Source organism: Scyliorhinus torazame, chromosome 13, assembly GCF_047496885.1.
Source record: "Scyliorhinus torazame isolate Kashiwa2021f chromosome 13, sScyTor2.1, whole genome shotgun sequence".
NCBI lineage: Eukaryota > Metazoa > Chordata > Chondrichthyes > Carcharhiniformes > Scyliorhinidae > Scyliorhinus > Scyliorhinus torazame.
In genome coordinates this window covers 201988611-202013233 of record NC_092719.1, presented here as the reverse complement: position 1 = coordinate 202013233, position 24623 = coordinate 201988611, and the positions used below count along the sequence as shown (strand labels likewise).

The window sequence follows — 24623 nt, the reverse complement described above, 5'->3', positions numbered from 1 at the left end:
GCAGGGCGTCGGTGTGTCCTTTTTGGTGGTCTGCGTTGCTCATTTGGACGCATTTCCACGGATGTGGGGCTGCCTGTTGGAGAGTTGGGGGGGGGGGGGGGGGGGGAGAGAGAGAGAGAGAGAAAGAGAAGAGGAGACGTGGCTGTTTGCTGGCAGCTTGTTTAAAGGAACCGTTTTGGATTGAACTGTGGCGCCTTCTTGGGAAGTGAGGGGTGCTGTCTCTCCCTCTCAACTGTGCCCGACACCGGTATGTCCTTTTCCGGTGGTCTGTGCTGCTCGTTGGGCGCCTTTCCGCTGATATGGAGCTACCGTTGGGGACAGGGGGTGGTGTGCTGGCTTGAGAGCTGGTGGTGTTTGTAACTTTTAAATGCTTTTGGCGTATTACAGCTTTTCATGACTTGTGTTTTCTACGCATTTTGTTGATTCATTTGTATTTTTGAGTTGTCAATAAACTAAAATACATATAGTCCCCAGCCAATAGTATCGAGGCAGGTTATAACAGGAAGATATAGGTTAGAAGAGCAACATTAATCAAGACAAAGTCACTGGGGTCCTACTAAAAAGTATTTTATTAATTTGGTCTTTTACTTGTTTTTACACCAGTTAACATATTTGTAAGAAACATACATGGTTGCAATGCATCTGGCCTCATTACAAACTAAAGAGAGGTGTGGGTGTGTGTAAGTAACAATATAACAATGGCAATAAAAACTAGTCAAATATTGTCAGATAGCAACCCTCCCATACCTCTTCTCTCCCCCCCCCCCAAAATAAGGTTAATTTTACTCCCAGGAAAACCGGTTGTATATCATCTGAGCCAACACATGGATATCAGAAAAAGCTTGCACAAATGAAATTAACAAAATTTTTTATTAAATGTTTTGAACCTTCCTTCATATATTTAGAACTTTTAAACTCTCAGAATACAAAGTTTCTCCTCCCTATCTGAACAGCTTCTGCTGAATCTACTTTACGATGCAAGCTTAAGAATGACTTCATTGAAGAAAAAAAAACACAAATTAATTACAGAAAGACTGCAAAGAGCTTAAAGAGATTTTTCGGCAAATTAAAGAATTGCATGTATCTAGGCAACTTTTGTCTTTCTTGTTGACTGAATGAAATCGCCCAATTTAAATTACCTTTCAAAGTTGCATTGCTTAACAGAAATTACTATATCCATAAGAGTCTGTAACATCTTGCTTACACATGCTTCAGTTTCTCAAATGTTTAAGTCACCCCCCCTCCCCGCACTCCCAAAACACCCAGAGATTATGGTACTGATACCAGTGTTCAAATCTTACTCATGCTCCATGTATTGGCTGCTCAAACTGTATCATCCAATCAAACAGTTATTAACAAAGATGAGGAAGCACCATTTTTCCAATTAGATTTAAAAGGTGGTACATAATTGGATTTACATTTCAAATTTTTAGGTTTCTAACAAAGCAAATTGGAAACATTTGGTTAACATCCGGAATGTTAAAAGTGCTGCCGTGTCAGGGGTTCATGTCAGGTTTTCTTAAAAAAAAAATCAAGCCGTCTCAACTTTGTGCTTAAATGGGTTACTGTACATAAAACATATTACAGAGTTACACAAGACGCAGAATAAACTGGAATCTTTTAAAATCTAGAAACCGTAATTACATCCAAGTGCAACCAAGACAAATCCCTCTTCCAAATTTACAAAAGTCATACACTTAACGTCCACTTGTAATTGATGATTTGAGTGAATATAAATAGTCAAAGCTCTTCGCACAGAGGAAGAATTGCCTGAGAAACACAAGTTGAAACTTGAAAAGCCACCACTAGTGCTCACAACCTGCAAGATGCATTGCATTTTTTAACAATGGTGTAGATGAAATGGAATGGAATTCAGCTACTGCAAAGAAAACAAAAGCCCACAGGAAACCATTAAATTGTTCATCAATCTGCTTCAACAATCCTGATGACCTGCTTAGTCTTAAGTATTTTGAATTACACAACCTGTTCTAAGCAAAGAGAGCACAGGAAGTTACTAAATAAAACAGACAAGATAGATACTCATGTGGAAAATAAATGGCTCAGATCTTCAACTTTTCAGCCACTGGGTATGACTACAACTATATTGCAGGCCTTTTCTTCGCTGGTTTGCATTTCCAATTACTTAAACCTAAATTGGCTCTGATGCAGTCTGCAGGAAACTGGAAATATGTTCGAATGAACATGATTAGAATGAACAGAGCTTCAAAGACCTGTGAGTAGGGTGTCAAACACCAGATAAACAGAAGTGAAGTGTATGCACTATGTCCCTTTAAATTCAAGTTGTAGCAAACATCACAAACTAAGTTAGTACTATTGCCAATACAAATAAGATTAATCAGTACCATGCCTGGAAGCAGTCGTTGTGAATTGGAATACTCTGCAAGTGATACAGATTTTGCTCTGCCCGATACACATCTGAATGTCTTGAGTGCCACAAGTATCTGTGTCTAGTGCTTACTGACAGATGTGGCTGCCTGGGTGAAGATTCTTAGATGAGCAGAAGAATTTTGATGTGATGCTTTCATTAGTAATTCACTATGGAGTTTCAGGTAATGGTTCAGCACCAATCAGAAGGCAGGAATGCAGCATTCTTAGTTGATGTTCATAGTGTTACGTGCCATTCAAACCTACTCGACCTCAGTTTGGTTGCTCTGTTCTTCTCATCAGTTACTAGATGGAATGCTATAACGGAAGCTATCAATTCTACCTACATTCGGACACGGTTCAAGACAGGCAAGACTGATGCAAAGAGCAAAGAGATATTACACCAATTACAAGATATTCTCAATGGATTTAAGCTTCATGAAGATTTAGCAAAAATTCCATTCCCACAATTAGGGAACAGGTTTACAGGGGCTATAAAGACACAAATAAGATGTCTGATGGATGCTGTAACCATTCTATAACACAGGCAACAACTCAATACTGTCCATTTGGGGGGTGGATAAAAGGGAGGTACTGGTAGAAGTTGGGGGAGGGGGAGGAATACCTTTTTGCGATAAAAAGGGGACTGAAAAATATATAGAAGAAATCTTGGTGGATTTAAAATTCAGGCCCAGAAGATGCGGCAAAATCCCAGTTAGTACTTGAAGAGTTAATGCTGCAAACAGGAAGAAACATTATTTTGGACAGACTGTCTCCTTTTGAGTAAAGTGAATGGACTATTGTCAAGCTGGTCCTCTCCACAGATTATAGTATCACTTGGAAATGCCAAAAATAACCATTTTCATCGGAAATTAAGGGGAAAGGAAAACTTAACCATTAAATTTAAAGCAGAACTCCGTTACAGTTGTAAACAAAGTTATATTCAAGGCACAAAACTTACTGCAGCAAAATTCATATCAGTACATTGTCGATTACTTACATTTTAAATATGTTAAATGAATTTGCAGCTTAGGAGCTAATAAAGCCTTTCTCAAGCAACCTATAAAAACTATTAAAATCTGTTAGGAATGTATGCTGGTTGTGCAAATGTAAAGACGAGGAAACATCTATGTTTTACATGCAACTTGGCTGACAAACTCTCTCTCACACACAAAGGAACAACTTTTTTTTGCCAGCAGGGAAACCAGCAGATTGGTGCAAAGACCAGTTTTTGCTAAGCTGCTGTGTTTTGATTTGGAAATTAATCACACTTATAACTTCTTACATGCTTTAGACAACCAAAACAGTTTTTTAAAAAAGGCATCCATGCCTGACATAACCATAAAATGGAGAGTTCCGCTAACCCTAGCAAAGCACTTGCTAACTGAGCTCAAGAACATCTGCGCTCTTCCAAAACAAGGCATATTCGTAAAAAATAAAATTAATTAAATAGTAAAAATTCTGCATCATCAGGGGATAAAAAGATTGGGAAAGTTGGCAATGCATTGACGGTCTGAAGTCTCTTGTAAAAAGCAGTTAAAAGCAGAAAGCTGATTTTATTGGTGCAGTTCTTCCTCTGGGATCCTCCGCACTGAGCAGTTCAAGTAACTGTGGAACAAAACAAAAAAAAAGTAAATGCAAAGAGCTGTATAGCTGTTTTATTGCATACATAATATCCCCTAGCACATTTACTCCTGTGGAAGGAATGTGACACAATATATCAAAGATGCGGAAATTAGATTCAAACCTTTATGGCCCCACAGGATGAAAATCACATCTTCCTAATAATTTAGAGACAATCAGAAAAGAGCCATAGGCTTAAGGTGTCATGTGCGCTGGACAAAGTAAAGCACAAATACCTTCAGAATATCTTGCACAGACCATTTAATATCTCCTTGCATCAGTCAGTAAGATAAATCCCTAAGTCACTATGCCAAGTTACAAGGTTTTGCATCGTAGCTTCTAAATAAATAAGATTTTCTTCATTGGATATGAATAAAAGTATGCAATAGTGGGAAGTACGAATTTTACTATAAGGAAAGCAACATTTTGAAGTGTGTTCAACATTTCAGGTTTTAAGATATTAATGCTGTTCAAATAAGATTATTGTTGAGATGACTTACTATTAAAATGAAAATTAAATGAATTGGGAAATCGTTATTCAGAAATATTTGGCACAAATACAAAAGAACTAGAAGGTATCATCAAAACCACATGCAAGTAGTGATGAAAAAAGATAGCTTTGCAGAGATGCAGCTTCATCAAGGTTGCTGCAGTGATTGGATTCGAATTTTGACAGCAGTATTCATACTTTCCACCATAAAGGGTTCTCCATTAATCAACAAGCATTCTGATGCATCAAAAGTGACTTCAACTCATCCAATTGAGCTACAAAGACTACAATTCAGGAAAGTGATCCAGAGTGGGAGCCTGGGTGACTTCTCACCTTTATCCCAGAGATGCTTGCGGCTTTCTCTATTGTTGTTCTGGTAAAAGTCAACAAAATCACCTCACCATCATCTTATCACGGGTCTTTAGGGATAGGCAACAAATGCTGGCCTGGCCAGCGATGTACAACTTCCATGATAAAGCAACAAATAAAAATATAGTTTTTAAATCAGTTCATTCCGGGAACAAACTAGGGATTTTCCTGACAGTGCAAATCAACTGAACACTGAATTGCCCCAAGATTTTCATGATTGACAACCTCTGCCCACATCATTACCCCACTGAGAGGCTCCTTCTCTCCCAAATTTATCAAGCCAGACATTTCCCACCAAATTAACACCCTTTGTATGTCCCTCTCACTCAGTAGTAGTGTCTACTTTTAGCTATTGTAATTTATTAAGAGCCAAGGTTAATCATGTGCACAGCTCTGTAAATTGATGTCATGTATAGGTAATTTACTACTGCTAAGAAAATCTGTCTTTTTCTAGTTTCTGAAATCATAGAACAGAACTAAAATGTTACAACACAAACTGGTGCAGAGCCTGTGCTCCCCCCCCCCCCACTTAAACTACTCAAAATCCCATTCTGTCTCTTCTTTCCTCCATATCTGTTAAAATTCCTCTATTCAATTGGCTTTTGTGAAGTTTACGAACTCTACTGCTACAGCTGTCCGTGACATAGACTTCCACATTTTATCCGTCACACGTGGTTCGTTTTGTCCAATTTCCTTTTTAATTCATTATCTTAAATTTAAATATGAACAGAAGTAGGTCATTCTGCCCTTTGAACCTTCTCCACCATTCAATAAGTTCATGGGTGATCTGACCATATTCTCAACTCCACTATTCTGTGGTATCCCCCAGAACCCTTGGCCATTAAAAATCTGTCCAACTCAGTCTTGAATAAACTTAATGACCCAGCCTTCGCTGCTTTCTGAGAAAGAGAATTCCGCAGACTAGCAACCCTCCCAGAAAATATTTCTCCTCATGTCAATCTTAGAAAAAGAGACCTCTTATTTCTAAACTGTATCCCCCAGTTCTAGTTGCCCCGACAAGTGTGTTACGAGAGGGAGATATTACGAACTTGTGCCCAGAAATAGGAGCGAAGATGTAGTTGGCAATTTAGGGGTTAACAGACTGAGGAAAAACTGCTAGCACGGAGTCAGAGGGATATGGCTACACCTGGCCTGACTCATATCGTCTCTTTCAGACTTAAACCCTTTAGTGGGAATATACAGGATGCCCCTGTTCAGCCAGGGTAATTCACCCGTGACCTATTGTCCTTCAGGACACACTTGTTTGACCAGCAATTAGCCCATTAGAGTCGGATGGCCTCTCTGGTCTGTAAATGGGACGTTAGTTGCATATCAATAGCATAGCTCGGTCCTTTCGTATAAACGGGAGTGGGAAATCAGACAGCCAAGATAACGATGCCTGGGCATCCCAGGAGAGAACCTTTGTTGGAGGGGCGAGCGAGAGCGAGCAGCCTGTTTGGAACAGGTGGGTAGAAGGATTTGAAAAGCCACAGAGATCATAGGAACATAAAAACCAGGAGCAGGAGTAGGCCACCTGGCCCCTCTCTTGCTCCGCCATTCAATAATATCATGGCTGATCTTTTTGTGGACTCAGCTCTATTTACCCGCCCACTCACCATAACTCTTACATCCTTTACTGTTCAAAAATCTATCTATCTTTGCCGTAAAAACATTCAACAAGGTAGCCTCAACTGCTTCACTGGGCAGAGAATTCTACAGGTGCACAACCCTTTGGGTGAAGAAGTTCCTCCTCAACTCAGCCCTAAATCTGCATCCCCTTATTTTGAGGCTATGCTCCCTAGTTCTAGTTTCACCCGCCAGTGGAAACAACGTCCCTGCTTTTTAAAAATCTTAACTATTCCCTTCATGATTTTAGATGTTTCTAGAAGAACCTCCCCTCATTCTTCTAAATTCCAATGAGTATAGTCCCAGTCGACTGAGTCTCTCCTCATAAGCCAATCCTCTCAACTCCGGAATCAACCTAGTGAATCTCCTCTGCATCCCCTCCAGTGCTGGTACATTCTTTCCCAATTAAGGAGACCAAAACTGTAAACTGTACTCCAGGTGTGGCCTCACCAGCACCCTATACAGCTGCAACATAACCTCCCTGTTTTTAAACTCCATCCCTCTAGCAATGAAGGATAAAATTCCGTTTGCCTACTCCATTACTTGCTGCACCTGCAAACCAACTTTTACGATTCATGCACAAGGGCACCCAGGTCCCTCTGCACAGCAGCATGCTGCAATTTCTTTACCATTTAAGTAACAGTCCATTTTGCAATTATTCCTACCAAAATGGATGACATCACATTTACCAACATTGTACTCCATTTGCCAGACCCTTGTCCACACACTTAAACTACCTGTATCCCTCCGCAGACTTTGTGTCCCCTGCACACTTTGCTCGACTACTCCTCTTAAGTGTCATTTGCAAACTTTGACACAACAATTGGTCCCCAACTCAAAATCATCTATGTAAATTGTAAACAATTGCAATCCCATCACTGATCCCTGAGGCACACCACTAGCCACTGATCGCCCACCTGAAAAACACCCATTTTTATCCTCACTCTTTGCTTTCTGTTAGTTAACCAATCCTCAATCCCTCCAAAGCACTCACCACCCTGAATTGGAAATATATCGCCGCTCCTTCACTGTCGCTGGGGCAACACCCTGGAACTCCCTGCCTAACAGCACAATGGGCGCACCTACACCTAAAGGACTGCAGCTGCTCAAGAGGCCACTCACCAGCACTTTCTGAAGGGCAACCAGGTATGGGCAATAAATGCTGGCCCAACCAGCGACACCCACATCTCATAAATGATATTTTTTTTTAAATTAAAATTTACCGTTATGGCTCTGGTTCAGATCTTAGCCCTTGCTGAGAGCTGACCAGGTATCCGTAACAAATGGAAACATCCTCCTGATATTTACCTCATCAGGTCCCCTCAGGATCTTGCGTTTCAATAAGATCACCAAACATTTTTCGAAAAGCCAATGGTTATAGGTCGAAACTGCTCAACCTTCTTATAGGGTAAGCCCTTCATCCTAGGAATATGTCAGGGGACCTTAGAATACAATTATACCTTTTTTTTCCCCCAAAACTGAGAGATGTGATCTCACCAATGCCCTGTGCAGCTTCAGTAAAACTTCCCAATTTTTATTTTCCATTTTCCTTGCAGTAAACATCAATATTCCACTTGCCTTCTTAGTCATCTGCTGTACCTGCATACTAACCCTTTTGTGATTCATGTACCAGGACACCCAGATCCCTCTGTATCACCACGTCCTGCAATCTCTCCCAATTTGAATAGTATACTACTCCTCTATTCTTCGTGCCAAAGTGAACAAATTCACCTTTTCCTACATTATACATCTACCATTTTCTTCCCCCGCTACTCAACCTTTTATAGCTTTTGCAGGTTCTTTACCTCCTCTCGGTAACATACTTTCCTACGTTTCTTGGTGTCATCGGCATATTAAGCTACAAATAGTTGTTTGGTCGTACAGAACTTGAGTATTGCAGAAAGATACATGTCGAGGCTTTTCATCTTGCACTCATCGGATCAATCGCAAGAATACCGATATGAGGGGGATACAACAATTCATAATATACAAGTGCTGGTTGGTTGGCAGGAAACTCTGATTGGTAGAGGTGTTGCCATGGAGAACGTGAATCTGTAGGCAATAGAACTATTTTGCATTACTGTAAACCACAAAGAAAAAAAACTTATTAATGGAAACATTTTCCTTAAATTCTACCCCAGGTGACTTAACAGTTAACTGCCCAAGTATTGAAATTTAATCCAGGTAGTTTGACCCTGATTGGTCAAGACATTGCCCACTAGAGTCGATGAATGGCTGTTACTTATTTTGTTTGTTTTGTTTAGCTGAAACAGGCATGATGGGTATACAAGTTGTTTTTGTCTGCAAAGAACATGGCCGTGTGTTAATATATGTAGCTTCCAGTACACACTGCGCCTCAGATTTTACCAGCACCTCTTCATTGGGTAGTGTGTCTTATCCAAGATATCTTTATCATTCTTCTCTGCGTTGCTTCACTGATCATCCAACATTTGCTGCCGTCTGTCAAAATGAGGCAGAACGTCCTGCCCTCCAGATAAACAAATCTGTTCAGTTATGCTGAATTCTTGCTGTAATCTGCAATTTGTGCACAAGAGGCATTTCTCTATAATGTTGGCACACTAGTTTCTCCAAGGGCATGTCTCTCAATTAATCACAAGGAAAATCTGAAAATGATGGGATTCACTGACGTTAACTGTCAGAAGGACCAATTTCTAACAATGCTAGAACACTTCAAGGACCATCACATCATGATCAGAGGGTAGAATTTAAGGATAACGTCTCTCCATTAATAAGGTTTTTTTCTACCAATGATTTACATTAATGCAAAATTATTCTATTTTATATGGGATTCAGAAATGAACATTTAGCACCGATAGGTTAAGCCCATATCTCAGCCACTGGTGTTTTTTGGTAATCATGACAGTACAGCAAGCAACTTCCACCTATGCCAAAGTAAAGCAAATTCGAGGAGCTTCCCATAAGGGCTCTGCTTTGAACCTTAACCACAAAACCTCAGGCTGAATGCCCAAGGTTAAAAGAATATCAGTTTTAAGAATACAAGGCAACAGGTGGAGACCTATCCAACCTTGTGCTGCATGTTGCTTCTCCAAATCACTATTATTGGAATAACTGATTTCCTCTAGTCATAGAAATCATTGAAATTTGCAACACAGGAGGCCATTTGACCATCATGTTTACTACAGTAAATTTTTAAAATATAACTTTAGAGTACCCAATTCCCCCCCCCCCCCCCCCAATTAAGGGGAAATTTAGCGTGGCCAATCCAGCTAGCCTGCACATCTGTGAGCTGTTGGGGGGGGGGGGGGGGGGGGGGGGGGGGGGGGAAGAGGATGTGCAAACTCCACAGTTAGTGACCCGGGCCCGGGTCCTCAGCGCCGTGATGCAGCAGTGCTAACCGTTGTGCTACCCGCAAGGACATTTTAAATGTCGAGTTTCTGCCTCTATCATATTTTAGGCAGCCAATTTCAAATTCACATCACACTGTGGGTGGAAAACTGGTCCTTTGATTCCCTCTAGACCTCATGCCTTATTCCAAGTCTTCTGCTCTATCTAGGTCCCTCAATGTTTTATATATCTAGGTCTTCCCTCAACCTCCTCTGGGCCAAAGTCACGTGAAACTTAACTCTTGTGAGGCAAGAGAAGATGTTACAGGGGATTATATAATAGAGTAACTCCTGCAAACCGGAGAATAAAATCTCCAGAGCAATTAGGGATGGACAATCAATGCTGGCCTTGCCAGCAATGCCTATGAACAAATAATGAATTGTTCGCATTCACTCTTAAAATATTGCCATTGCCAAGGAAACAGTACCTCTTTTCTTTCTCTTATCATGATGCCAGGACAAGGCCATTTGGAAGAATGATCCTTTTCAGTGATTGAACCGAGACAGGCTTGAACATGCTTATATTTACCTCCCATCAACACCCACACTACCCCACCAACCACCAAAGAAACAATAGCCTAAATGGGCAAGGACTCAAACCGGCAAAAAAAGACGATTGGATTGGTGCTGTATTATCACCACTTCAGAAACAACATATTGCCTGCCAATTACTACGGTTTTGTGAACACGAATGCAATTTGGATTGTAGCACCTCAGATCTATCACACTGTCCTGCTCCGAAGCTTCATCTCAACTTTTAATTTATATTTGCCCGCCAGTTATTATGTCTTTTCGGTTAGCACTTACAGATCAAGTAGTTTTAAATCATTGAAATTGCCCTTCTTCTTCCTACCCTTCATTTTGGCTCGGGTTTCTCTGATTACAAGAGGATTGCTGGGTTGCAGGATTGCCGTGAGAGGGGAGATTGGATTGATTCCAGTATTCGCTGGAGTTTAGAAGAATGAGAGTGGATTCAATTCAAACGTATAAAATTATGACAGGATTTGACAGACTGAATGCAGGGATGTTTGTTTCCTCTGCTGGGGGGGGGTCGCGAACAATGGGTCACAGTTTCAGGATATGGGGTTGGCCATTTAGGACTGAGATGAGTAGAAACCTCTTCGTGGAATTCACTACCACAGAAGGCTGCGGAGGCCAAGTCATTAATATATTTGAGGAATTAGATATATTTCTAGACTCCAACGGCATCAAGTGGTATGGAGAGTGTGCGGGAGTGTGGTGTTGAAATAATTAGCCATGGTCATATTGAATGGTGAAGCAGGCTCAAATCATCGAATGACCTACTCCTGCTCCCTTTTCTATGCTTCCATGATTGACTAGGTACCCTGCTGACACAAGTAAGTCATCACCATTGATGAACTGCCAAATTCTTTTCACTTTCAGGCCAGTGAATTCAGGCAATCAATTCAATGCAAAAATATCCCACCTCAGAACTTTAGAAAATGTTTAAACAAATGGTCATCTTGGTTAGGTGCATCAGATTCACTTAATAAAGAGCAGAATTGAGCTATCACCAAGCCTCTCAAACACTCAACTTAGAGCACTGCTTATAAAATTAAAATAAACTTGCATCTTCCTTTGCGCAACTGTGCAAGTGTTCCAATTTTTCTTTGCTGTTTAAACGGTGAGAATTAATTACTCTGAAAGAACTACTTGGCATTAGTTGCTGAGCTCAGCAGTGCAATGAGTTGAACAGTCAATTAAAATCATCGCTCTACAGCTTTTCAGTGACAATGATTTCAACTACATGTGGGTTAATTCAGCTCTGTAGCACTGTTGGATACAAGTCAGACAAACAAAATCTCTTGCGTATCTTCAAACGCATTTAACGGGACAAAAAGGACTTTGAAGTAAATTGTGTAACCGTTTCCTTTTTGCAAATGAAGTCTACTGAGGGACATGCCCAACGTGAGCTGACATATATAATATCAAGAGGCCTACCATCATCTCCACACATCTGTTCTTAGAAGAGGCCGCAATCCTTCAGGTTATTCTTGATGATGACATCAGTGACTGCATCAAATACAAACTGCACGTTCTTTGTGTCGGTGGCACATGTGAAGTGTGTGTAGATCTCCTTGGTATCCTTCCGTTTATTTAAGTCTTCAAATTTGGTCTGGATATAGCCTGCAGCCGCATCGTACTCATTGACGCCTGCATTGAAAGAAAGGCATGGTTAGAATCAGTGCCTCACCTGTTTAACTAGAGATAACTGGGAATGTACAGCTGATATGAGATGGAGGTCTTAACCTTTTGCTCCGAACCCTTTGGCTCCCCTCCGTGTAAACATAACCAGGTCAGTTTCCACTCGGGTCTTCATGCAATGTCTCATTTAGCACCCATTTGTGCTTCAGAAGGTAGAAAATAACTCATGCAGTTTTACACATTGGAGCAGCTGCTCACCATAAGTCACACACAAGGATATATTTCTATCTACATCCATATGTTATCAACAGGTTTTGGCTCGTCAATGAGTTCCATTTCTGCAGTTTAATTTCAGGTGCACAGCAGGAACTCCGAGGATACTCCACTTTTACATTTCAGAGTGACACACACAATTCTCCAATCCCCAAGGCTTTGCAGATGATCTAGTTAAAGGGCTCTGCTGCTGCTTCTCAAAACCACAACTTAGTGCTGTTGCCAGTTTTAGTCTTGAAGTCAGAAGTGAGGAAAAAAACGATACTGCACTGGCAGTATACAGCAAGGCTCATCCCTATCATCCAGCTGAGTGTTGCATGAGGAAAACTGGAGAAAGTTAGGTTCTTTAGAATTTAAATGAAATTGCTGAGAGGCGGCGTTATAGATTGCGAGCGATATGAATTGTGACAAATAAGCACGACCAGAACATACTTCAAAGCAAACAAATAAGTGGGGCACATAAACTGAACTGTTGCAATATCAACACGATACAGATATAAGAACTACTTCACACAAGAATAATTATCTGAAATGGTACCTTAAGTAGAATGAAAGCAAAGGCTTTTGATTTGCAAATAAACCAACTGGGTAAAAGCAAATCGCAGGTTGTTCTTTTTGGATAGAAAAGCTCAAGGCGCTCGTGTCCTTACAAGCTGCAGTCAACACCAGAGAGCTCATTTGACATCATCTAGAGCTAGCACCACAAGCCTGTCAACTAACCTTGTTTCACTAACATAAGGAATCAATTTTTTCCCCATTGGTTTTAAGGGCTGCTATTAAATTCACAAGGAATGTTTGTGGTCTGTTTCAGAAAAATAGTGCTGCAAGTGGAAATGGGGGTGGAGTAGCACTGGGAAGCTGGTACAAAAACTGGCACTGAATTGTAAAAGTTCCTTAAAGTGGAACAAAACAAAAAAGCTTCCCTTAGCTGCATTTACCCTCTGACCCAACTTTTTGGAGATTTAAGATACATAAGGAATGAAAAGAACATTAAAAAAGTTGAGATTTTCACTTGAACTTGTTGCAGAACCCAACATGGACCATTCAGGAGCAATCGCAGGAAACCCGCCTACCCAATAAAACATCTCAGCACACTGCCAAGACGCCTATTGGAGAGAAGAAGTGAGATAGAATTAGAGTACAGAACAGGCAGCTGCTGAACTATCTGTGCAAGATCTCATCTTTTGGAGCCAGTATTGATCACATGGTACTGCATTATCAGACTGGCTGAACTAAACAAAGATACTTCAGAGCTGATCCTCCTGCCTGTACAGAAAGTCACTGCACATGCTCAGACACACAATTCTGAAGATACTTGTGGGTTAAGCCCTTAATTATAGATAACCATCCTGGCTGTGGATTGATTCCTTTAACAGCATTTGCTGGAGTCTTGAATGCCTTAGGCAAAGCGCACACAAGGCTAAGCAGACTGGACTTCATACCAATCGGGAACAGTGACTCAAGGTATTTTTCAATTTCAGTCAAATGTTGGCAGCAATGGGAATGGAAGCTTCAAATGTCAGTTGAAACATTGTCGGGATATCTGGCCAAACATTTTGGCGGTAGACTTTTGTAATATATAAATTAAGTATTTCATAAGATCAATTCTGAAAGCCATAAAATGTCATCAGGATTAGATCTTTGCCGATTGCAACAATATTCAATGAAGAAAAGAATGAAGATTGCATTAGCGTTGTATTGTAGATGAATGAAGGTCAGTCTTTTTGTTCCCACATATGGCATTCCTATTAAGACACATTCCGAGAAGAGAAGACCTTTTTGGGAGGAAGTGGGAAGAATGGGAGAGACTCGTCTAGCAACCAATAGGTGGTGACAATTGAAAAAGCCTGGGAGCAGGCAGCTTTTAAATGCACACATGACATTCACATCTAGATGCATTCCCTTAAGATGACGTTTTGGCAGGATGTTGACAGAAGGGAGGTAGCAGGAAAAAGAGAGACATTATCCTAGCACCCAAGAAGAAAGTGACAACTGAAAAAGCCTGAGAGCAGGTTGCCCATCCTGCTGTGATGAAGAATTGCACATCTTCTTCCCTCTCTACCAGAAGATTTATTTTTCTGCCTTCTTCATATCAATGAGTGACTGTGTACGGAATCCCAAAACTTAAGAAAGGGAGATGCTAGCTAAACAACACAAGAGAAAAAGTTGGAGGGAATGCACTCTCAATCCATGGACCAGTGCGTTATTGCATCACCTGGTGCTAAGACTAACGAGGCTGAATGCTTGATGCACGTCATGTTTCAACTTGGCAGCAATACTGCAGGGAGCAAAATAAACTCTTGAATGTTAACCAGTGACACTAGCTGGAAAACATATGTGGGCATCAGATGAAGGAACCAGACTCAGTTCTGAAGCTCCAATGGTCAAGCAGCCTGACAACACACTCAGTTAAAAGGATTCACCATGTGTGAAACATGGGGATATGATGCCGTAACGGTAACATTACTGGGCAAGAGGCACTGGCTCATGCTCTGGGATCACTGGTTCAAATCCCACCACGGCAGATGACGATCATAAAACTATCAATAGTTGTAAAAACTCATCTGCTTCACATGTCCTTCAGGGCAGGCAATCTGCCATCCTTACCTGGTCTGACCTACATGTGACTGCAGATCCATAGCAATGTGGTTGACTCTTAACTGCCCTCTGAAATGGCCTAGTAAGCCACTCAGTTCAAGGGCAATTAAGGATGGGCAACAACTATCAGTCTTCCAGCGGACTCCACATCCCATGAAAGAAAATAAAAACAGGCCCACTGGAGAGTTCCTCGGCAAACCAGAGTACAGGGTTGGGAGGAAAGAAATCCTTCTCTTTCATCCAATTAATGGAATGTGTAATTTGAGAATAGTATGAAAAAATACAAATGTCTGACTGAGAACTGTTCAAGGAGCAATCGTTTCAGGATACATTTTCCAGGCGTCTCAGACCATGATATCCGAATATGTTGTCCCAATGGCCAAAACACCATCAGCAACATGCATAGAACCATTCAGCACTATGCCATTCAGCCCATCATGCCTGTACCAGCTCTTTAAAAGAGCTATCCTAGATCCAACTCCCCTTTCGCTTTCTCCAAAGCTCGAAAACAATTCCATTTTTCATATTTATCCAATTCCCTTGGGAAAGTTACCGTCGAATTTGCTCCCACATCTTCCAAAAGGACCACTCAGCAGAAGAGGCTGTGCGCCACAGGGCATAAAAACACAAATATACTAAGTTTCTTCTCAAACAGGAACATGTGGTGATCACCCATATCACTGCCAACTGTGCTTGGCAAAAAGTCCTTGGTGTCAATGCAGGAACTGACACACAAAAGTTATTCTCTGCCATGAAGAGAAGTGCTGGTCTCAGAATCTGTTAAACTAAAGCAAGCTAAATAATACCAGATGGGAGAGAGTAAGTCAATCCCTTTCATCCAAAGTGCAACACAGCTGACACTGAATCATACGCTAACCATTGAGCACCAGACACACATGAAATGCTACCCGTTACCCATTCTGAACGCACAGTAGCTGCCAGCAACTGGAGTGCCGAACATAGAAAGTTTGCATTTCTCAACTGTGTACTACGTTGCATTAATACTATTAAAACCTTTAGAAGAGGTTAATTGCCAAGTGAACGCGAGAGGTTTACAATATTATTTAATGCCCAACAAATAAGGGTGACACGGTGGCTAGCATTGCTGCCTCACAGCAGCAGAGACCCAGGTTCAATTCCGGTGACTTCAATTGGGTGACTGTGTGGAGTTTGCACCCCCCCCCCCCCAAAATATGCCTGCGTGGGTTTTCTCTGGACGCTCAGGTTTCCTCCCACTGTCCAAAGGTGGGATAACGCAGATAGGGTCGGGGAGTGGGTCTGGGTCGGGTGCTTTCAGAGGTCAGTGCAGATTTGATGGGCTGAATGGTCTCCTCCTGCAGTGTAGAGATATGATTCCATAAAAGTAACATTTTTAATAGTGCAAAGTGTTCACATCATCCAGCGAAGAGCAAATTGTCAACAATGGACCCAGGAAACAAACTACTCCAATGATTACTCAGATTTGTCATTTAATTATGGTAATAGTCATCTCATACAGGCAGAATATGGTGTTCTATTAATAAGTGCAAAGCTGCAATTTGGACATCAGTTGTCTCAGTGCCTTTAATGCAACAAATGCATGTTAACTACATTTGTGTAGTCATTCACAAATGTACTTAGTGCCTTTCATACAACAAACCACCCCATGGTGATCGAAAAGAGGAAGAATGTATGCCAAAAGAAGAGAGCAGAGAGATTTGTGTATACCATAACTACCTTTGAAAGAAGGATTTTGCAAAAAGAATCTCGAAGGGCAGCTGTATGGTAACTAATGGTGGCATGGTGTGCGGTGGTGGTGGGGAAGAGCAGTGTGCAGCAGATGATGGGAAAAGAGTGCAGCTTGATTGCTGGGCTGTATGAGCACACCGTGCAGAGCAGGAAGACAAAATTGAAGTCAATAGGTAAAGGACTGGAGATATAAATAAGGAGGACTTCATAAGGATTAAAAGTTGCATGCCAGAGTTCTGGATGAGATAGTTTGAAAAATGGAGCTGTATTGGCCAATAAGGTCAGCATCAAAGAAATGAAGCTTCCAGTGTTGAGAACGTTGATGTGATCTTTGGTGGCGGGGATTAGCTTAAGCATTTGAGTCTTAACTAGTGATTGTGCAACCTCTGTATTGCAGACATTTGAAGATTCAGTCTAAGCAAGTAGTCAGGGAGATAGAAGGTGGAAGATTTTCCTGTAAGCCAAATAGAATGAATTTAGTTTTATTGATATTGAGCCACCTATATCAATACTGACTCATCTGTGAATTGATGAGTTATGATCCCCATAGAGATGTATATTCTTCAAAGGAAAGGGGTTCCCCCCAAGGCCAAGAGATTTCATTTTTACAAAACTTCACTATAACAAACCAGCTAAAATGTAAGCATGATTGTGAAGAATATCTCAAATAAAAATATCAATTTCACTTCAAATGGCCTCACATAGTTAGAAGCGCCCTCATTACTTCCTGCATAAATATGAGAACATATGCAATCTCTCAGTCTTTCCAACTCGGCCTCTGCTATTAAGGGTCTCTCACTTGCTATCATTTTGGCCGAGTCACATTCACCAGCAGCCGCATTGCATCCAATGCCCCTGGACACGATCAATACTGACAAAGTACACGTCTACGAATGCTCTGATGTAGATCATGGCAATCCTGATGGCATAGAATCCCCAGAGACTCCCTTCTCAAATCCCTTTAAACAGCCCGATAGGCGTTGGAAACAAAAACAGCAGCAATGGGTCTTGTCCAAAGCACAACCCTGTGCCCTGCTCGTCTTCAGCTTTCTGCTCTTTCCAACTGGATAATACATAGTAATCACAGTCTCGCCTCTATTCTCAGAGACCTGCTTCAACACCAGGAACTGTTTGATGAGTGTCAAACACTGTTCCATTCTGAGAAAACCTTGCTTGCATCCTCTTTACATGAATTGTCTGTGTTCTGAACTGTCAAACAGAAAATGCAAGCTGAACCATTCTAACGATCATTAGTTTTCTTCGTTTTTTTAAAACTCATTCATGGAGTGTTGCTGGCTAGGCTGCATTTATTGCCCATCCCTAATCACCCTCAAGAAGGTAGTGATGAAGTGCCTTCCTGAACTCCTGCAGTCCATGTGGCATACATACACTTACAGTGCTGTTAGGGAGTGAGTTCCAGGATTTTAATCCAGCGACACTGAAGGAATAGCATTACATTTCCAAGTCAGGACGCTATGTGACTTGGAGAGGAACTTCCAGGTGTTCCTATGCATCTGCTGCTTTTGTCCTTCTAGCCGGTATCATTCATAGGTTTGGAGATTGCTATCCAAGGAGCTTTGATGAGTTTCTGCAGTGAATCTTAGAGATGGTATAAACGGCTGCCAATGTATGTCAATGGTGGAGGGAGTGAATGTGATATTAATTAAGTGGGCTGCTTTGTCCTGGTTGCTATTTAAAAAAAAAATAAAAAAATTTAGTGTGTCCAATTAATTTTTTCCAATTGAGGAGCAATTTAGCGTGGCCAATCCACCTACTCTGCACATCTTTGGGTTGTGGGGGCGAAACCCTCGCAAACACGGGGAGAATGTGCAAACTCCACACGGACAGTGACCCAGAGCCGGGATCGAACCTGGGACCTCGGCGCCGTGAGGCAGCAGTGCTACCCACTGCACCACCGTACTGCCCTTGCTATTTATTTCTGGAGTGAATTTAGTGTTGCACTCATCTAGGCAAGTGGCAGGGGCGGCATGTGGCCCAGTGGTTAGAACTGGGATTGTGGCACTGAGGACCTTGGTTTGAATGCCGGCCCTGGGGACACTGCCCGTGTGGAGTTTGCACATTCTCCCTGTGTCTGCGTGGGTTCACCCCCACAACCCAAAGGTGGATTGGCCACGCTAAAATTGCCTGTTAATTGGGGAAAAAAATTGTTTTAAAAAAGAAAAAAAATCTAGGCAAGTGGAACGTATTTCATCACACTCCTGACTTATGCCTTGTCGATGTTGGACAAGCGTTTGGCAGTCAGGAGATGGGTTACTTGCCACAGGGCTCCTATCCTCTCACCTGCTCTTGTAGCCACAGTATTTATACGGTCCAGTTCAGTTTCTGGTCAATGATAATCCCCAGGATATTGATAGTGGGAGACTCAGTGATGGTAATGCCACTGAATCTCAGAGGGTGCTAGTTAGATTCTCTTTCGTTGGAGATGGTTATTGCCTGGCACTTGTGTGGCACAAAGGTTTCTTGCCATTTGTCAGCCCAAGCCTGAATATTGTCAAGGCCTTGTTGCATTTGCACATGGATTTTTTTCAGCGAATGGTGGTGAACACTGTGCACCCATCAGTGAACATCCCCACTTCTGACCTTACAATGGAAGGAAGGTTATTGATGAAGCAGCTGAAGATGGTTGGGCCGAGGACACTCCCTGAGGAACTCCTGCAGTGATCTCCTGGGACTGAGATGATTAACTTCCAACAATCTAAACCATTTTCCTTTGTGCTAGGTATGACTCTAATTTTGCTGGGAGTCCTTAATACCATATCCGGTTAGATGCTGCCTTGATATCAAGGGCAGTGTGATTAATGTAGGAATTTCAGATATATATTGTATTATATGTATTTGGTGCAGCAAAGCCTGAGTTAGTGTGTGTGTATGATTGCTACAGTAATATTTTTCAAAAGTCCTGGTTTAATAGACAGACACTTTGGTTATAAAAGGATAATTAAAGCATCGTAAAAATTTGGGCTGATGGAATTTTGTTCGTATAAAGTAGGTTCCCTTGGGAGTAAATAATTGGAGACATGGTCCGGGATTCTCCGACTCCCCCGCGCCCCGCCACTGGCTTCCTGATTCTCTCCCGGCGATTCTCGGGCGCCCGCGGGATTCCCACCGCGCCTGTCGGGGGCCGTTGAAAATCCTCCAGGCCCTGACGGGCCGAGTGGCCGCCGCCGTGGGTTACTGAGGTCACACATGGTGGGACCTGGTAGGTATGTCTGCGGGGGCCATCCTGGAAGGGGGGGGGGGGGGGGAAGGGGGGTATCCAACCCCGGGGGTGGGGGGAGCCTCCATGGTGGCCTGGCCCGCAATTGGGGCCTACCGATCGGCGGACGGGCTGATTCCGTGGGGGCCTATGTTCCTCCGCGCCGGGCCCCTGTAGGGCTCAGGCATATTGCCCGGGGGCCGGCGAGGAGAAGGGAACCCCCACGCATGCGTGGAATCATGCTGGCCGTTCCGCGCCGGTTGGAGCTGCGGGGCCCACTCCGGCGCCGACCTAGCCCCCTAGGAAGGGGACCATTCCCCATTATCGAGGGCTGTTGATGCCGGAGTGGTTGGCGCCACTTTTCACACCAGTGGGGGGGACAAGGCCCCATTATTGGAGAATCCCGCCCCTGGTGGGATTAAACTTAAATCCAGTCATGGGATGAGTGACACAAGGATGATGCAACTAATAGGAGGAACACAAGAACTAGGAGGAGTAGGGAATTCAGCGCCCCTGCTCCGCCATTCAATAAAATTATGGCTGATCTCCTCTCGGCCTCAACTCCACTTTCCTGCCGTTCTTCATACCTTTCAAACCATTACTAATTAAAAATGTCTATTTTAGATTTACTCACGGTCCGGATATCCATTGCACTTCCCCGTACCAGCCTTCCCGAACAGGCGCCGGAATGTGGCGACTAGAGGCTTTTCACAGTAACATCATTTGAAGCCGACTTGTGACAATGAGCGATTTACATTTTCATTCATTCACTCTGGGGTAGTGAATTCCATAGATTCATGACCCTTTGAGAGAAGTAATTTCTCCTCACCTGTTCTAAATCTGCTACCCCTTATCCTAAAACTGTGACTTCTTGTTGTAGATTGCCCCACAAGATGAAACATACGCTCTACATCTACTTTGTCAATACCGTTTATCATTTTATATACCTCAATTAAATCTCCTCTCATTCTTCTGAACTCAAGAGAGTTTAGGCCTAAACTGCTCAATCTCTCTTCATAAAACAAATTGCTCATCTCCGGAATTAATCCAGTGAACCTTGGATGCCTTGTCCCTCCCTTCGCATGTTTCCTCCTCCTTGGGATGAATTTCTGCTGTGCCTCCCGAATAACCCCCAAAAACCCGTCATTGCTGTTCCACTGTCTTCCCTGGTAGGCTCCTTTTCCAATCAACTCTGGCCAGCTCCTCCCTCATGTCTTTGTAGTTACCCGTATTTAATTGTAATACCGTTACATCTGATTGCAGCTTCTCCCTCTCAAACTGCAGGGTAAATTCTATCATATTGTGGTCACTGCTCCCTAAGGATTCCTTCACCTTAAGATCCCTAATCAAGTCTGCCTCATTACACATCACCACACCCAGAAGTGCCTGTTCCCTAGTGGGCTCTACCACAAGCTGCTCCCAAATAAATCTGTTAAACATGCCACAAATTAATTTTCTTGGGATTGACTACCAACCTGATTTTCCCAGTCCACCTGCATATTGAAGTCCCTCATGATTATTGTGATATTGCCTTTTTTACATGCTTTCTCTATCTCCTGATTTATTTTCTGCCCCATATCCTGACTACCGCTAGGGGGCCTGTACATAACTCTCAACAGGGTCTTTTTACCTTTGCGATTCCTCAATTCTACCCACAGAGATTCTATGTCTTCTGATCCTATATCGCTCCTTGCTATAGATTTAAATTAATTCCTTACTAACAATGCAACCCTGCCCACTTTGCCCATCTGCCTGTCCTTTCGATAGGATATATATCCTTGGATATTTAGATCCCAGCCCTGATCCCCTTGCAGCCACGTCTCTGTGATGCCCACACATCGTACCGGCCAATTTCAATGTGCGCAACAAGCTCATTTACCTTGTTCCGTATACTGCGCGCATTAAGGGACAACACCCTCAATCCTGCATTGACCACCTCCCTTCTCACACTTTTCACCTTTATTGCTCTGCCTGAGGGTGATGTTCTCTTATTTTTGTTCTCTATTTCCCCTTCAGTTATGACACGTTCTAAGCTAACGCTCTGGTCACTACCTGTGCTCCTTACTATAGCTTTAATAATAGTTCAATTAATTGTCAGAATTATAAGGCGGCTCTGTTGAGTAATTCAGATCAAGGATTTCACATTAACGAAAGCTTGCTTTCAATAGCTGTTGATATTATAAAACAGGAGGTGGACAAAAAAAACTGACTGCAATTTACCCAACTCTGTAAAATTTCCGAAATCAGAAACCACACAGTCATGGACTTAATTAAAGTGCCAGGATTGAAACCAGCCCAAGTTAGAAGCCATATCGATTGCAAATTGAACACAATGATTAATGTATCAGGAATGAAAATTACAAAGTGCATGCTGTGGAAACGCTGAAACCACCGTATGAGCATTCTACAGCAGCTGTGTGCCATTTGTGCAGTAGGTGTATACTGCCTGAAAGGAAACTGTACCAGTGATGTGGATGCTGAATGCTTTGTGAAAAGGGGACAGATGATGAAACAGTCCCAGCCCATCTTTAATAAAAGCAAAATATGCAGATGCTGGAAATCCACAATGAAAACAGAAAATGATTCATTTTTTCCACCAGCCCATCATTTTTAAAAATAAATTTAGAGTACCCAATTTTTTTTTTCCCAATTAAGGGGCAATTTAGGGTGGCCAATCCACCTAACCTGCACATCTTTGGGTTGTGGGGGTGAAAGCCAGGCAGACACGGGGTGCTGCCCTCACCAGAACATAGAACATACAATGCAGAAGGAGGCCAGTCGGCCCATCGAATCTGCACTGACCCACTTAATATACACTTAGTATACACTTCCACCCTACCCCTGTAACCCAATAACCCCTCTTAATCTTTTTTTTTTAACACCAAGAGCAATTTAGCATGGCCAATCCACCTAACCTGCACGTCTTTAAACTGTGGGAGGAAACCGGAGCACCCGGAGGAAACCCACGCAGACACAGGGAGAACGTGCAGACACCACACAGACAGTGACCCAAGCCGGGAATCGAACCTGGGACCCTGGCGCTGTGAAGCCACAGTGCTATCCACTTGTGCTACCGTGCTGCCCAGCCCATCTTTAACCAGGTTCGACAGCAGTTCTACTCTGAAGGGTAATCTAAAGAAAAGAGGATTGGAAATCTGGAGCCCTTCCCCTCAAAAGGGTCTGAGGCGTGTGAGTCAACTGAAAATTCATAAAATTGCTTGATTGGTTGATTTTTGTTAGCCAAGGTAGCAAGCGATACCGACCTAAGGAACAATTATACATTTCCAAGTCAGGGTGATATGCGACTTGGGGGACAACTTTCAGGAGCTGGTGTGCCTTCTGCCCTGTTCTGCTGGGTGGTAGAGGTCACGACTTTGGAAGCGCCTCGAAGGAGCCTTAGCTAGCTGCCGTAATGCACCTTGAGTTAAATGGCAGAACACGCTGAGGGGCTGAACGACGTACTCCTGTTCCTAAGCTCCTAACAAGAGCTTCAAGCCAGATGTCAAGTATAGCATAAATCATTTTTATCTGGGATTGAGTAGCATGTTAAGTAGACCTTCGACAACTGAGTGACAGACACAACTCTAGTCAGTACTCCAGGCTACTCCAGCTCTGCTGAGCACAATGCCACCACTAAACGTAAGGTACGTCAGCGTGAAGCAGATGGCTGGTGGAGGTCAGTCTCTTGTGTGTAGTCTTCGTGTTGGTTCAGATCAACATCGGTAAAAGTCTGGAATCAGATCACTGACCTTCATCTCCTTCTCAGCTGGAGGTGGTGTGCAGACCAGGAGAAATAAAGTTAAGGATCAACTGGATACTAAGGGATAGAATGTCGCTCAGGCAACTTGAGCAGCATTTACGTATCAATCTTGCATGCAGCAACATAAGTGTGGCAGTATAACTCAAAAAGCAACAGCGCACACCAAAGACTAGAGAGGTGAGACCCCACCTCCCAAGATCCCCCACCCACATCCCAAAAAGGGAAATATAAAACACAAATAGCATGGCTCACAGGCTATGTCAAAGCTGTCGAAGCTTATTTGTACATGGAATAACAGAAACAAAACATTGGTTTTGTTAAAAGTAGACTTGGATGTGGATACACATATTCTGGGCCCAAACAGCACGCCCAGCTGTCTTGAAGAATGAGACCACTTTGCTTCTGTAAATGCTAACATGGTTTCAGTGACTAATTGCATAAACGTCATCAAAAACCATCAGAAGTCTCACTGCAGCTTGCCACTGACAGCCTCAGCACAGTTACACCAAAGCTGCAGCTGGCCAGCTTCTGACAAGTACAACCCATCTCCTGCACCATACTTTTCCTTTACTTAAGGGGCCACCTGCAGTAGACAAAGGGCAATTTCAAAGTCTCGGACGTCAAGCTCCCACAACAGTTTGACGTTCCAAAGATGGCTTACTTATTTGGGCTGATGCCAGCATTTCGGAATTTGAAATCAATGAACGCCTGGGACTATTCTTATCTTGAGGGAGAAGGGAGGAACAGGTTTGTACACTTTAAATAGAATAATGCACAGCCACGTGTGCCATCAGGAGTAATCTAATAAAATACTTCATAATTTGTGCGCCCGAGCACTGGAGTAAATAAAGCTGCCAATTACTCATGCTGATCAGATTACAAACTGCACTGTTTCTAAATTACCATCTGAAACACCAATTACATCTGGCAAAAGAGGGTGAAGAGGAAAGACAGGAACAGTTATTCAGCTAGATCATGGTCGACTTGTACTGTAAATCCATTAAGCCACTTGGTTCCATTACC

General features: G+C 42.6%; 1 protein-coding gene across 1 annotated transcript in view; it reads right to left on the bottom strand.

Annotated features, from left to right (window-relative positions):
• Nucleotides 1-551: 551 nt before the first annotated feature.
• Nucleotides 552-24623, bottom strand: part of LOC140388538 (guanine nucleotide-binding protein G(i) subunit alpha-2) — a 248176-nt gene continuing 224104 nt past the window's right edge. The window contains exons 8-9 of the mRNA XM_072472910.1: nt 11821-12033; nt 552-3993 (exon numbers count right to left, since the gene is read on the bottom strand). Of these exons, the coding sequence (XP_072329011.1) occupies nt 11843-12033 (191 nt within the window). The 3' untranslated portion in view covers nt 552-3993; nt 11821-11842. The remainder of the gene's footprint in view (nt 3994-11820; nt 12034-24623) is intronic.